General features: G+C 41.3%; 1 protein-coding gene across 1 annotated transcript; it reads right to left on the bottom strand.

Annotated features, from left to right (window-relative positions):
* Window positions 1–5846: 5846 nt before the first annotated feature.
* Window positions 5847–15163, bottom strand: LOC132709519 (uncharacterized). Its single transcript, XM_087893685.1, has 5 exons — window positions 15065–15163; window positions 11457–11544; window positions 7190–7263; window positions 6836–7041; window positions 5847–5905 (listed from the first exon to the last, which is right to left on the bottom strand). Exons 1-5 carry the CDS (start codon window positions 15161–15163, stop codon window positions 5854–5856), a joined length of 519 nt encoding a protein of 172 aa, XP_087749811.1. The 3' UTR covers window positions 5847–5853.
* Between the last annotated feature and the right edge of the window lie 330 nt (window positions 15164–15493).

Here is a 15493-nt window from a genome sequence, read left to right as displayed (position 1 = left end):
TTTGTTTTTTTTAAATTTGATTTATATGCCGCCCTTCTCCGGAGACTCAGGGCGTCTTACAATGTGTTAAGCAATACTGTCTTTATAGTATTTATGATTTTACTGTCTTTGTACAAATAATTCTTTAAGCTTTGTGCCAGGATGATTCTTTTTCACATATATAAAACAAGCAGAATGCTGCAAAACAGATATGCACAGTCACAGTAACTGACAACAAAACTATGGGAAGGAAAAAAAAATCCATACCAAAACTTTATTTTTAAGATCAATGGCATTCAGCACAACTAATGAATGACTGATTTAACCATTCTGGAGCTTGTGGGAGTATTTTGGAAAGTCATACAGAACAGCCTGTAGATTATTATTTTGGAATTATTTCCTCATTTGAACATAGTAGTCTTGGAGGGGGAAAGGGGCTCAGTTCAATCTTGATTTCTTGCAACTGCCTGGACAAGTCCCTGCAGAGTCTTTTTTTGGACAAAAATTCAGAAGCCTTTGCCTTTGCCCTCTTCCTAGAACTAAGAGAAGGTGACCAGCCCAAAGCCTCCAGTTGGTTTGTGTGTAAGAACTCCCAGTCTCTTATGCTTCCTAGTCTTTTAAGCATAGTGACACTCTGCTAGACTAGAAGGCCAGAAAATACCACCTGCTGGTTCTAACTGAGCAATACTGAGCTATTTACAACTAAGTCACTGACTGCTATTGATCACTATTGGCTCAATTCCTGAATTTACCTGATAGTATAGCTATTTTTTCTCTATACCCCTTCTCTTTTCAATTCACAGGTACTGTCGGGAATAAGAATATGAGTGGAAATGCAAATGGTGTAGTCATCAATGCAACAAAAGAGCATAGATGCATTTGATGATTAGACTTTAAACACCCCCATAACATGAATAAACGTAACGATACCTCCCGCCTACCGGACATCTGGAAACTAGCCCTAATCAACAGATGAGTCCCAGCCACGAAGATTAACAGTGGATCCAAGATAACACATGACACCACCACCAATCATCCTCACCAGATTCAAACCCATCCCATAGACGAAATACAACCACCATCCAGAAGCCAGACCATGGTGGCCTCACCAGCTGCTGCACCCCCTTCCGATCACCACACAAAGCAAACTGACACACGCCATGAACACATGGCAAGACGTCAAACTCGGAGCCAAACCAAAGCCTGGGATGTGGCTTCACAGCCATCTGCTCAAGACATTACATCAACTACCCAGTCCATTACCCAGGTCGTTAAAACACAAAAGACTAATGGGCACACATCAAGGACCTCACCCACACAGGATGTTATGAAACAGCCGACTAATCTGCAAACATCAACTCCATCAACTAATCAAGATGTAACAACACAGGCAACCAACCCGCTCACAGCAACAAAGCCAGCACCCCACACCTTCCCACCAGTATTTACAGAAGACGGCAGCTCCGATCACACTTTGCTTGCACAGGCACGAAGCCGAAGACACCAGCCTGAAGATGACGAGTGGGACCTCATTGAAACGTCACCAAGATACTCTCAATCTTACACGGGAAAAGACCCGAATACGCCAAGACTTGCAGCCAGCAAGCACCAGCAACTCTCCTTAGTCTCCCAATGGGCAGCAGGGTGCTTGCTGGCTGCTTGAAAAAAGCCTAGAAACTCGTGGATTGTGATTTCACTGAACTAGGGCTGCATAAAAATCTTAGTTTACGTAGGAAGAACCTGGCTTAAAACTTACATACACACACACACACACACACACACACACACACACACACACATCTTTTTTCTTTTTCGTAGGCTTTTATGTGCATATTCTTTCTAGCCAGGTTTTACCTACGTAAACTTAGTTGTTCTACAGCCCTAGGTTCTGTGAAATCTCATTCACAAGTTTCTGGGCCTTTTTTCTGCTGACAAACTGCAACTCTGTGTTGCTCTCTGGGAGACTCAGATAGCTATTTCTGCCTTTTAAGGCGTCATCAGTGAGCCACACCCACTTCTCAGATATCCTCCCTGTAAAGGTACAATGTGTCTTTTTCTTTTTCGTAGGCTTTTATGTGCATATTCTTTCTAGCCAGGTTTTACCTACATAAACTAAGTTGTTCTACAGCCCTGGTTCTGTGAAATCTCATTCACAAGTTTCTGGGCCTTTTTTCTGCTGACAAACTTTCACAGATTTCACAGATGTGGCTTGGTGGGTGTGGTATGACTTGGTGGACGTAGCAGGGGAAGGATACTGCAAAATCCCTGTTTCGTCCCAATCAGCTGGGACTTGGGAGACAGAGAATAGATGGGGCCAGGACCAGTCAGAAGTGGTATTTACCGATTCTCCGAACTACTCAAAATTTCTGCTACCGGTTCTCCAGAACTGGTCAGAACCTGCTGAAACCCACCTCTAATTTATATATGTATATATATATATATGTATGTATGTATGTATGTATGTATGTATGTATGTATGTATGTATACTATATGATTCTGCATAAATTTACAGACAATTATTTTTAGTCAGTATTGTCCAATAAATACAGTTTTGTAATTGTATTGGTTCTATCCATTTTGGAGAAGTAGGTTTTGGCAGGCATGTAAGCATCTTTACATATATGTGTCGTTTTTTGCAATGGACTGGTTTAAACTACAATTGACAAACTCATATCTCAGCAAAGAAGCTTGAATTGTGTATGTATGTGTGGCTTTAGTTTATAAAAAAAATGCCTACTCTTTCATTAGTAGAGACATCTTGAATCCAGAATCATTCTCCTCTCCAATAAATATGGAAATTAAAAACAGACTTTTTTTTGGCCGTCTTTATATTTCAAAGATAAAACTCTGAATTCAGACACTGCTGAAGAAAGCAGAAGAATGATATAAGATGGCTGGTTTCAAGCAATACAGGAAGTTTAAGAAATTGGAATTTGGGAAAAAAGAGATACAAGGGGCTTGCTCAGGATACAGGCAAATTCAAAAGTATGTCAAGATAATTTGGAACAGATTGGCATGCACCAAAAGCAGAGCAAAAGCTCTAATTCACCCGTTTTCAATTCAAAACTTTTTGCAAAGGTTCAGAGTTCTGACATGCTGAAAAACACAGTGCCATTGTGATTGAATTGGCATAGAGGGAAGAGAAACTGGTTAATGGATAGGTCTTTTCTCTTCTGATCAAATCACTCATCTCAACCAGAATTATTATTGCAATACAACATTTTGAATGGGTGGTGATATTAAGGTGAAAATTCCCCTTAGACACTGATTGGACAAAATTGTGCTAATCAGAAAGATTGAGGAAGCCCAAGGAAAAAATGAGACTCTCCCAAATTGTGAGTGCAATTTCTGTGGTTTGGGAAATGCATTAGAAGTAGTCTGGAACACATCCCTTCCCTCTCCCAAATGACATGTCTATAACAAGTGGCCCTGGAGTCAAAGATTTACAATCCAGCTTCTTGAAAGATATTAGAAGAGAGTCAAGATGCGGCTTTGAAAAAGAAATACCATTCCTATTTTTTTCTTTATGCAAAGGACTATGGTATGCTGTTTCTAATCTCTAGAGGACTGGCTCATAAACCTTGAACTCCCCTGTGGTGGAGGATCAATGGAATGTTTAGAGAACTGTTGTGGAGGAATTCAGAAGGGTTAATGGGATTTTAAAAAGCATTTTCCAAAAGCAGAAATTCAAAAGTAAATATAACAAAAAATATGAATAGTCACTGGTACAACAACCAGAGATTCTCCTATTACAGAAAATTGTATTGAAGATCATCTTTACACCACAGGTAATCAATTCATCAAAACAGGACCTACCTGGTTGCAAAATTATCTGTTTTTTTTATCATTGAATTATCATTTTGCTCTAATCTAAGAGCTACATTAAGGTAAGAGCCATGAGATAGTATAATTGCAATTGAAATCTATTGCAATAGGCCTATATAAATCATACCGCATAGTTATCAAATAATCATAAGCATTCAAAGGCTTGATACAACTGCTTCAAAGCTTTCTAAAGTTTTCAATTTGTTAGTTATCCCAATCTATGCATTTACAGAGAATGGAGAATGTCAAATACAAACTAAACATATAATCCATATTTCTACAAAATTTTAAATGATATTTGGACTATCATTCAAGTTCAAAGAATGAAGAAAGTCATTCCTTTTTATCTCTGACAAAGTCTTCAACAAAGTCAAGACTTGTCTTATTGGAAACTGTAGAAGTTGCCTTTAGAAATAATTGTCCCAACTCTATATAAAAATGTCTTTGTTCACTAGAATCACGTTTGCTTATATTTGTTCAGCAATATCCCTAAGGTATTCTAAAGAACCTTGTTATGGAAAAACACTCAGCTGAATGAATTTAAGACTTCCTAAAAGAGAGTGAAACTTAAGCCTCTCTCTGTAACTGAAATCCAACAACGCTCTTAAAAAGGAGGCATTGTTGCTAAACTACATTTAATGTATTCTTTAATGTAGGAAAATTATAGTAAGTTCAACATTGCTGTAACAAAAAAGACTATTTATTACAACTTTGACTAGAAAATGAAATGTCTATCCATTTAAATTTGTATAGATTATATACAAGTCTATATACTCACTCTCTCTCTGTCTGTCTCTCTCTGTCTGTCTCTGTATATATATATTTTATATATATATATATATATATATATATATATATATATATATATATACACACACACACACCACACACAGCCATATATATACACATACATATATGTATATATGTATACATATACACACATACATAAAAACACACACATATACACACACACTATAAGAATACATAATTTTCTTGTATCTGAAATAAGTTGTTACTTTAGGATTTCTATTAAAAGTTTCAAATTATTGCTTTTATTGCTAATTATCAGGGAGGATAAAAGAAAATATTTCATTATTCCAGCAAGGTTAGTTATTTCAGGCAAAACTTTACTTTTTTACTATTTTCTGACAGTTTTTTATTTAAAAACTCTGGATTATAAATTCTATTTATGTTTGACATTTATTTTTTTAGTTGTACTGCAGTGCCACACACACACACACACACACACACACACACACACACACACACACACATAGTGCTGAGTCTCTGAGCTAATAATCTGCAACATGAGAAAATAAGAGTTTCAATTTACTTTAATTTGACATCTATTACGCTTGACTACAGTGACATTGCAAATAAGCATTTCTTGATTTACATGAAACAAAACTATTGCATCTTTTAAAATTAAATATTCATGTAGAACTCTCAAGGGAAAGTCTTTGGAAGCTGGATGTTCAGTACAAATTACTTTAATATCTTCATTTTAAAGTTCTTTAAATTATAGAAGCAAAATATTGAAAACTTAGCCAACTTTTCATCTTTTAGAAACACAGAAAACTGTTATCAGAAAAAGACCTAATTGCCAATTGGGTCAACCCTCCCTCCCTCCCTCCCTTCCTTCCTTCCTTTTTTATTTTTTTTTGGTCAAATGATGGACATGTGTTTATTCCAAGCATGTTTAAATTCAGTTTTTACTTAGGTATCAACATTTGGCCTTTTTAAAACCCTGAAATGAAAAGCTCAAAATACTATGGCTATATTTTTAAAATCTGTCCTTTCTCATTAAATGTATTCAAATTTGTAGTGATGGAAACTTTTATTTCAATGGGTCTTTGCAAAATCATAAATGTTAAATGGAACTGTTAAATAATTATTTAACAGTTTGTCAGGCATAAATGCTCTGCCCGTGCCAGGGATTAGCTATAGCGCAGTAGTGCAGGGGTTAACCCAGACTCCCACCTGGTCAGCTCCTCCCATAGACCCCTCCTTACCTGAATCCCCGCCCACAGGTATAAAAGGTGGGCACACTACTTCATGTTCCAGTTGTTCCTGATGTATTCCAGAGATGATGTGATGAACCTACAAATAAAAGGAGATATATTTTATCTGATGACTCAAGTCTCTTTATTGGGCCTGATCCACCATTCCTTGTAACAAAATGGTAGCAGAGGATGGTTGGTAAGGCCCAAAGATCCCAAGCCACACAACAAGGACCCATACCTACCTGCAGAATGGCGACACCTCCGAAGCAACGGGAAAGCAACCCATCGGATTCGCCAGGAAAGGCAGGAGCCTCGACTACCCCCAAAACCACCGCGACGGAAGAAAGGGGGGAGATCGGAAAAGGAAAAAGGGCCCACCACCACGATCAAGAGGAAGAGAAGCTGCGACTCGACGTCCTACAGCTGCTGAAGGAACGAGCCGGCGACAAGAACCTCCTTGCCGACCTGCGGAGCTTCATAATCGACCGCGAGGTGGCAAGGAGCGAAGAGGGCTCGGACTCCGAACTTGAGGAGCTGGACTCGGTGAGTGGATCGCCCAAAAGGGCACCCCCAACGGCCACCGAGCCCCGAAGCCCCGCTCCAAATTTGAAACGGCGGCCATCTTTGTCCACGTGGTCAGACAAGATGGCCGACCCCCAACCAATCAACATACAGAATTCAAAATGGCCGGCGCGCGAAAAATGCCGGACCATAAACAACGATGAAAGTGACCAGGGAGAGGGAACCGAATCCGACTCCGACCCCTGGTACACCCCCAGCGAGCGGCAAGTGGATAGGGCCATGAAGACCCTCGCCGCCGCCTTCGGCCCAGGCCTCAAAATCACCAAGGAGAGGCCGGAGAGGACAAAACGGAAGGAAAGGCGGGGAGAGGGACAGCGGAGCACCCACCCGAGAGCCACCGACGCCCGCGACGATTCACCAGCCCACCTTCGCACCCCAGGGACACCGCGCCCCCGATCGCCCAGGCCGCACACCCCGGACCGCATGGATTGGGGCAGCTACTTACAACCGTCGCCGGATCCTCAGCGCCGCCGAGATCTTCATTCCGGAGCTGCAGCTGCCGAACGACACCTTCCGGAACACACCTGGACCCCCAAGGCCGAGGCCGAGGCCTACCCGACCGGCAGAGGCCTCTACAGCGGAGCCGCGACGAACAGGTCCTTCCTCGGCGACGGCGGAGCTGAAATGGACTTCGCGCATGCGCTCTTCCGCCTAGAGGAAGAAAAAAGAAAAAAATTACAAAGCGGGACTTTTAAACTACCGGCAAGCGTTCCCATGCCCTACTGCTGCTATAGAGACATAAGGAACCATGGACAGCAGCCAGCAGTAAGTAATTTTACTACTAGTGCTGGGAACTTACCTGTTGACTTTCCCAAGTTGAGGATGGATGGGGGCAATATCCTAGAGTGGTCACAGCAGCTCCAGGTGGTGTTCCTGAAAGAAAACATGTCACATTTTATTAATGACCCCCCAGAGAAACCATGGACTTTAGAGCTGGATTGCATGCACCATAAGGCATTCTACCTTTTAATTGCCAGTATTTCCCCCACAATTTACCACTGTATTGGCCATAACCTCACGGTGTCCGAAATTATAGGAAAAATGTTTGGATTGTTTTATAGTGAGAGCGTGTCCACCACCACACAAATTTCCAAGGACTTCTTTTCCGCCAGACTTAGGCCAGGGACCCCCATGAGTGAGCACCTAGTGTCCTTAAGCGGTACCAGGGCAGAGCTACACCTTAGGGGAGAAGTTATTTCCGACCAAATAATGAAGAGTGTGATAATCAACTCTTTAGACCACTCATGGAATAACTTCCTGACACAATTAGACACCGTAAGCCTAGGGATGCTGTCTGTGGAGAGGCTATCCAACAGGCTTATCGCAGAAGACAATCTGAGGAGGAGCCGCCCCGGCCCTCCCAGAGAACACAAGAGTGAGAAGAGGGTAGTCTTCCAAGAGAAGCAACACAACACACCCGAGTGCTACATCTGCGGGTCAAAGGGACACATCAAAAGGGACTGCCCCAAGAACTATAGGGAAAGAGGCAGGCCAGAACATAAGTACAGGCAAACAGAAAGACACACATCCGATGAAAGGTATAGGCGTAGAGACTCACCCATCCCCAGGGATAGGAAGGGAAACAGGGACAGCTCACGCGATAGCAGGACAGGGTCCCTATATGGGATAGGGGAGCACACACACACTACACACCAAGGCACGGACACCAGCTCTTGGCTCCTAGACTCGGGGGCTTCCAACCACACCACATACAATCAGAAATTACTCTCATCATTCAAGAGAGAGGATTTTTCTATCAAAGTTGCTGATCAAAACCAGGTCAGAGTAACAGGCAAGGGGACAATTACGTTACCAGGCATAGGGAAAATAGAGGGGGTACTACTAGTCCCGGAAATACCCCACAACATCCTGGCCGCAGTAAAGCTCAGCAGGGAATCAGGGGTTGAGATGATATTCACAAAAGGGAATGTGAAGGTTAGCAAGAACAGGAAGGACATAGGGAGAGTAACCATTAACCAAGGGTTACCCTACATAAATTTCTATGAGGATTACGCCCACAGCATAAACACCAGTTCAGAGAACACAGAAGACACTGACCAAAGCAAGTCTGAAGGTGAACAGATAGGTGGGGGAGAGGTAGATAACGACGATAACACGACACCAGAAACACAGCACAACAAACACACACAAAAGAGACCCTCTATAGGCAAACCAATGCATGACGACTGTGCCCATCTGCTGCATCGCAAGCTTGGACACGCCAGTTTTCCCGTGATACAAAAAAATGGCAAATTGTACCGAGGGTGCCATAATAAAAAACTGTGAAAACTACCTCGAGTGCTCGGTGTGCAAGTGTTCAAAACTAAAAGTAAAACCCAGACCCAAGAAGTCGTTACGCGCCGCCAAACAAATATTCGACTTAGTACACATGGACCTGGTAGGGCCCCTAAGACCATCCATAAATTACAAAAAAAGGTACTTCCTCACCATAGTGGATGACCATAGTCGATATGGCTTCGTCTACACCTTAAGAAAAAAGGATGAAGCCTTCCAAAAATTCAAAGAGTTTTATAAAAGGGTAGAAACCCAAAACAACAAACAGATCAAACAGATCATGACCGACAGAGGGTCTGAGTTTTTATCTAAGGACTTCTCACATTGGCTCAGGTCCAAAGGCGTGATTCACTTTACGTCGTCCCCGTTTTCCGCCTTTCAGAACGGGGTCGTAGAACGACGGAACTCCACGCTACAAACGATGGTCAGGTGCGCCCTAGAGGACGCGGGCATTGGCCAACACTTCTGGTCTGAAGCCCTGGTCTACTCTAACTATACATTAAATAGAACATGGTCCAGTGTGATAAATAAAACACCCTACGAGGTCATGTATAACAAGAAGCCACAGATAGCACACCTACATGTGTTCGGCGTAACGGCTGACGTCCACATACCCAAGCAGTTACGCAGGAAAGGGGATAAGGTGTCCAGAAGGCTCAGGTTTATGGGATACGAGCCAGGAACCAAAGGCTTCAGATTTGTGGACAATAATAATAGGTTTGTGGTCTCCAGAACAGCGGCATTCCATGAGCAAGCCAACTGGTCCAGGTTGCACCTAAACGAGGTACCCACCGAGCGGGAGGATAGTCCCATCGAGCAAACCCAAACCAAAAACGAGACAGCAAATAGACAACAAGGGAGCAGGCCCAAGCCCGACCTCCAAGGCATCAAGGTTGAGGGATGGAAAGAGAATCATCCCAAGATAAGTGTCGAATCACTGACACAAAGAGAGGCCAGATATCTGCATGACACTGAGCAGGCAGCGACCAGGCCTGTCAGGTCAACCAGAAACCAGCTGCCAAAGAGGTTGAATGATTACGTGATGCACGTGCACACAAACCACATTACGCCAAACTCCTACGAAGAGGTACTGAGACTACCCCAGGGGGAGAGGGCAAAATGGGAGTTAGCCATGGCCAAAGAACTGGACAGCCTGAGGAAGCTGGAGGTATACACCCCCACCAAAGTCCCAGAGGGCAAGAACACAATAGGCACCCGGTGGATATTCAAAGTCAAAAACTTAGAGGGGGGCCAAAGCCTATACAAGGCAAGATTAGTTGCCCAGGGGTTTGCTCAAAGGTTTCCGGAGGACTACACAGACACCTATTCGCCCACCGTAAGGACAGAGAGCGTCAAAAGTGCCTTGGTCATTGCATCCTTACTAGGGCTGGAGGTGCACCAGTTCGACGTGCAGACCGCCTACCTGCACGCCAATCTAGACAAAGAGATATACATCAGAGCCCCCCACAGCAAAGAAACCAACAGAGGGGACACCTGGTTACTTCACAAGAGCCTGTATGGACTAAAACAATCAGGCAAACGATGGTACGAATGCCTGGTAGAGGCCCTGAAGTCTATGGGATTCACGGCGACCATAGCTGACAACTGTTTCTTCACCAGGAAAGAGGGGGACTCACCAGAATACATCCTAGTTTACGTGGATGACATTCTATACATCAGCAAACACGAAGCCAACCGCAACACCTTCGCCAGCAGGCTGAGCGAGCATTTCACCCTAAAGTACCTTGGGAGAATAAACCGATACCTGGGGGTACAAGTCAACCAGACGCCAAAGGGTTTCCAACTGTCTCAGAAAGAGAAAATAGAAGAGTTACTCCATAAGTGCAACGTGGCAGACGCCAAAGGATGTGATTCACCCATGCAGGCGGACTTCCTAAAAAACATGCATGATGAATCACCCGAATTTGGAGATAACACGCTATACAGGTCTATCATAGGCTCCCTCCTTTATATCGCTAACTGGACAAGACCGGACATTGCCCTATCCGTCAATTTATTATCCAGGCACGTGAGCAAACCCACCACATACCACTGGGATGCAGTAAAAAGGGTGTTGAGATACCTGAAACAGAGTGCCAATGCATGCTTGACCCTAGAGCCTGAGAAATCCGAAGAACCCATCCTCTCATGCTACGCTGATGCTGACTGGGCCGGAGACGCCAAAGGCCGCAAAAGCACATCTGGGTACATATTCTACTTAAATAACTGTCCGGTGCATTGGTACACAGGCAAACAAATCTTGGTGGCAACCTCGACTACTGAAGCTGAATATATATGCCTTTCCAAAGCCGCCAACAATCTCATCTGGTTCGACGACCTACTCGCCAGCGTGTGGAGAGAACCAGCTTACCCAATAAATATCCACGAAGATAACAAAGCCGCCATAGAGATATCCATGTCCGACGCTGTGGGGCAAAGGTCAAGGCACATTGACATAAAGTACAAACACGTTAGACAGCTCTCCCGAATTGGTTTCATAAAGGCCATACACTGCGACACAGAAGAACAGACCGCAGACATACTCACAAAACCACTACAGGGCAAGCAACACTCACACTTAGTTTCTAAGCTCAAGATCCACCCCAAAGTACCAACCAGTCAGTCATGCCTACAGACACGGGTCAGGCATTTAGAGGGGGATTTGTCAGGCATAAATGCTCTGCCCGTGCCAGGGATTAGCTATAGCGCAGTAGTGCAGGGGTTAACCCAGACTCCCACCTGGTCAGCTCCTCCCATAGACCCCTCCTTACCTGAATCCCCGCCCACAGGTATAAAAGGTGGGCACACTACTTCATGTTCCAGTTGTTCCTGATGTATTCCAGAGATGATGTGATGAACCTACAAATAAAAGGAGATATATTTTATCTGATGACTCAAGTCTCTTTATTGGGCCTGATCCACCATTCCTTGTAACACAGTTAACCAAATAATTATTTCTCAAAGGAAAATATATTATATGAATTGAACAAAGACACTGATTTGTTTCCATTTAGAGATCAAATTTATGGGTGGTGCTCTAGGCTTAGTTATCGAGACTCATTGTGATATCACAACACAGATTTCATTCTGAAAAGCACAGCAGTCCAGGCCCTCATGAAATTATCTCTCTTCTCTGTGTCTGAAGCAAAGAGACGAATCAAGGTCCATCTGAAATGGAGAAGCAGTTGGAAAATTCCTGGGTACTCAATCCTTTCTTTTGGGAACATTCTTCACAGGTGAATCTTTTACTCATATGGTGGACTTTTTATGTAGTACATATATACCAGTATGTAGTTTGTAAGAAATCCAGAAATCAGCAGGACTTGTATTCTATAAGTATGCAATAAAATGCAAAATCAGGACCAATTAAAAAGTTACAATATGGATGTGCCAATTTCCCTTAGGACCTTACTTATATAAGACAGTGTGTTGAAACTGGGTAATTCTAATGCTCTCCATTATCTGGGTAACACATCCCAGGGATCAGTCCTTGAATTTGAAGGCCCAAACTTTGCCAGTTTACAATTTTCTCTTCTCAGCCAGGTGCTTCAGCATTAAGTATGTGGAGTTTCACCTTCCCTCTGTATCTCAATACAACAATAAATGGGCTACTTCTTTTTCTAGATCTGATTACACTTGATATGTAATACAAAATATGAAGGGAAACACTGCTTGTCATCCGTATCACGGGTGTTTTCTGTCTTTGCTCTTGGTGCAGTAGTACAGCCTGATGATGCTTCTTCAGATATAAATTGTTAGCGCAACAGATCAGTTTCTGTGTTCAGTTTCTGCTGAAGTGTACTGGATATACTAAGTGAAGTACTGGGTGAATAATTTATACAATATTTATTTATAAGATAATAGTGGAAAACCAATTTAAACTCAAATATTTTAGTAAAGTAACAGAAATTAAAATATGCCCTATCAGGAAGTATTTTTAGGACTACTACCATGTGTTCATAGTTTAATGTGATGCAATTGGACAATTTAGTTAAAAATTGTGCATTAGGATTTCCATTAACTAATGCACCAAATGGAACCAAAAATTCATAATAAAATATTATATTAAAATCTGCAAAATGCTCTACAATATTTTATAACTAAAATAGCATGCATGCTTTATATTAATAAGGGTGTAATAGCAGACAGGGCTCAAGTCAAAATAGAATCATTTGCATTGCTACAATTTACAGATGTTTCCTATGAACGATTACATTTTGTTACTAAAAAAATCCTGTTGTGTTAAAAAGCTTTTCCAAAAGACTCACCCAAACTAGTTAAAATAAAATAATTGCATTGTTTATACAAAGGAACTACAGATCACAAACCTTGATTCTCCATAGATTTTGCAAAATTTTCTACAGCTGTATCATTCTGCATATGGCAATAATTACAATTATCAGTATGAGTATGAGTAGAAGTACTTATACTACAACTTTATCTGATGCATTAACTATTCTTACTTTTACAAGCCTAAAAGTATCTTGTATACAAAGCTGTTTAATATTAGTTTTATACTCTGAAACATTCAATATACAGTATTATAGGCCTGTGAACCATGCTAAAAATGTAAATTTCCTCAGAGAGTTGGTGAGGGGAAATATGTGTGTATATCAGAAACAGACCAAACAGACTAACACTAGGAGTTTTGGTAAAATGACGTTTGATAAACTTCAAAGTTTTAGTAGTTGTCCATTATTGATTTATTAGAAAATGTATTTTTTTAAAAAAGACCAGCAACATAGGCTAAATCTGCCACCTTAAACCTTTTGAAAAACCTTTTGAAAGCTAGATATAAATTATTTTTTGTTATAGAAAAAAGTTTATAACAATGCTTGAGACCTTATATAAGCATAAAGTCTCTGCTTTTTATGCAAGCTCAAAACAGGTGTGGTTATTCTAAGAAGTCACTTCATTGAAGTTAATGCACTCTTAGAGCAGCTGGAACACATACAAATACACAACTACACATACACACGAAGTCTTTCACATATTCAGTCATACACAAAAACATGAAAAAGATAGGCACTGGAACGAACAGTCTATTCAGGTTTATCTGCTTATACATAAGTGAGACACTGAATTATGTTTTACACAATTTATTAATGTCAGTTGCTGTTAGGCACAAAATATTTCACCATTCCATCATTGTAGCTTATTACTTATGCTCTTATATCCAAACATAATAAGATAGTAGACTTATTTTTCTGCCAAATAACAATTCTGATCCTAATTCAACACATTAATCATTAAGCTACAACAGCTTTCATTTTGAAATACAAATCTAATGAAAATCACATATGTAATTAATGTGGCTGGTCAGGCTTTGATATACAAGAATAAAATTAAGAAAAAATAAGTTTTTTGTACAGTGAGCACAGCCCAGATTACCATAATTTAGACCAGTGATGGTTAACCTTTTCGGCACCGAGTGCCAAAAGTGGAGTGCGTATGTGCACGTGTGCGCCAGAGTACCGGACCTCAGAAGAGAGCAGCTAGTCTGGGTTCCGTTGCATGCATGCGCACTGGCCAGCTGCTCTCTTCCAGATTTCAGTGCTCCAGCGCGCGCGCACACACACTCCACTTTTGGCACTCAGTGCCAAAAAGATTAATCATCATTGTCCTATACCATTTCAGATAAGTGACTATCCAGTCTCTTCGTAAAAACCTCCACTGGTTTTTCAAAGACCAGCTGGCCAGCAAGCATGCGCATGGCGGAACCCGGAATTGCAGTTGGCGATGGCGTGTGTACCCGCAGAGAGGGCTCTGCGTACCACCTCTGGCACACGTGCCATAGGCTCGCCATCACGGACTTAGACAATAGTTATGAAATGTAATAAAGCTGTTATGGTGGATATGCCTAAATAAGTCAATATTACTGAAATATTACTGAATTCTTGATCTTATTTTAAGAAGCAGCAGTACAGGTAGTCTTCAACTTACAACTAAAGTGAGACTAGAATTTCTTTTGCTAAGCAAGGTGGTTATTGACCTTTACTGACTAGTTTTATGGCCTTTTTCACTATGGTTGTTAATCACTGTAGTTGTTAAGTAATTCATGTGATCATTAATTGAATCTAGCTTCCTCCATTGATTTTGCTTGTAAGGAATCAGCTGAGAAGTTTGCAAATAGTGATCCTGAGATCCCATGATATTGCAACTGTCATAGATGCTTGAATTTTTATCAACTGACCAAAATAATGTGATGCTGAGAGGATCATAAAGGTAAGAAGCAGTTGTAATTCAGTTTTTTCTGTGCCATTTATTACTGTCATTAAACAAATGAATGTAATTTGAGGACTACCTGTATTTAAGTGTATTTCTTATATGTTGCAAAACAATTTTTTTTCATATCCTCTATTATAAACACTGAAATTACGTGGGGATCAGAAATAGGCACTTCATATTTTTGTGAGGATATACTTAGAGCATGGGTGTCAAACTCAATCACATCACGTGGTGTATCATGATGTATCATGATGTTTTTTGCCTTTGCGGAGCCAGGATGGGTGTGGCCTGTGCGTGACGCATCCCTGACACCCCTGACTTAGAGCTAATCACTTTATTGGTGAAATGGAGACATATAAATTTAATAAACAAACACAACTGGTGTAAGTTTTTTTTCATAGGTAATATTGCCAAACTTATCTAATGTGAAATATTGAGGAAATCTCTAATGTAGGTAATACTAAACCATTCATTTAGTAACCATTTTAAGTTACAATGGCACTGAAAAAAAATTATTTATGACCATTTTTCACACTTACAAATGTTGCAGCATCCCCATGGTCACGTGATCAGACTTCAG

Source organism: Pantherophis guttatus, chromosome 4 (genome assembly GCF_059756535.1).
Source record: "Pantherophis guttatus breed Tessera chromosome 4, ASM5975653v1, whole genome shotgun sequence".
In the NCBI taxonomy this organism is placed as follows: Eukaryota; Metazoa; Chordata; class Lepidosauria; order Squamata; family Colubridae; genus Pantherophis; species Pantherophis guttatus.
The sequence above is the reverse complement of the archived record's forward strand: the minus strand, read 5'-3'. Positions and strand labels throughout refer to the sequence as shown.

Bases quoted from the DNA above. Each gene is read 5' to 3' on its own strand.
- LOC132709519 (XM_087893685.1), bottom strand. From the start codon at position 15,163: ATGATACATCATGATACACCACGTGATGTGATTGAGTTTGACACCCAT. The intron at 11,545-15,064 runs GTAATTTCAGTG...TTTTATTTGTAG, and splicing joins TGCCTATTTCTGATCCCCAC to GTTCATCACATCATCTCTGG. The intron at 7,042-7,189 runs GTAAGTTCCCAG...TTCTTCCTCTAG, and splicing joins CAACTTGGGAAAGTCAACAG to GCGGAAGAGCGCATGCGCGA.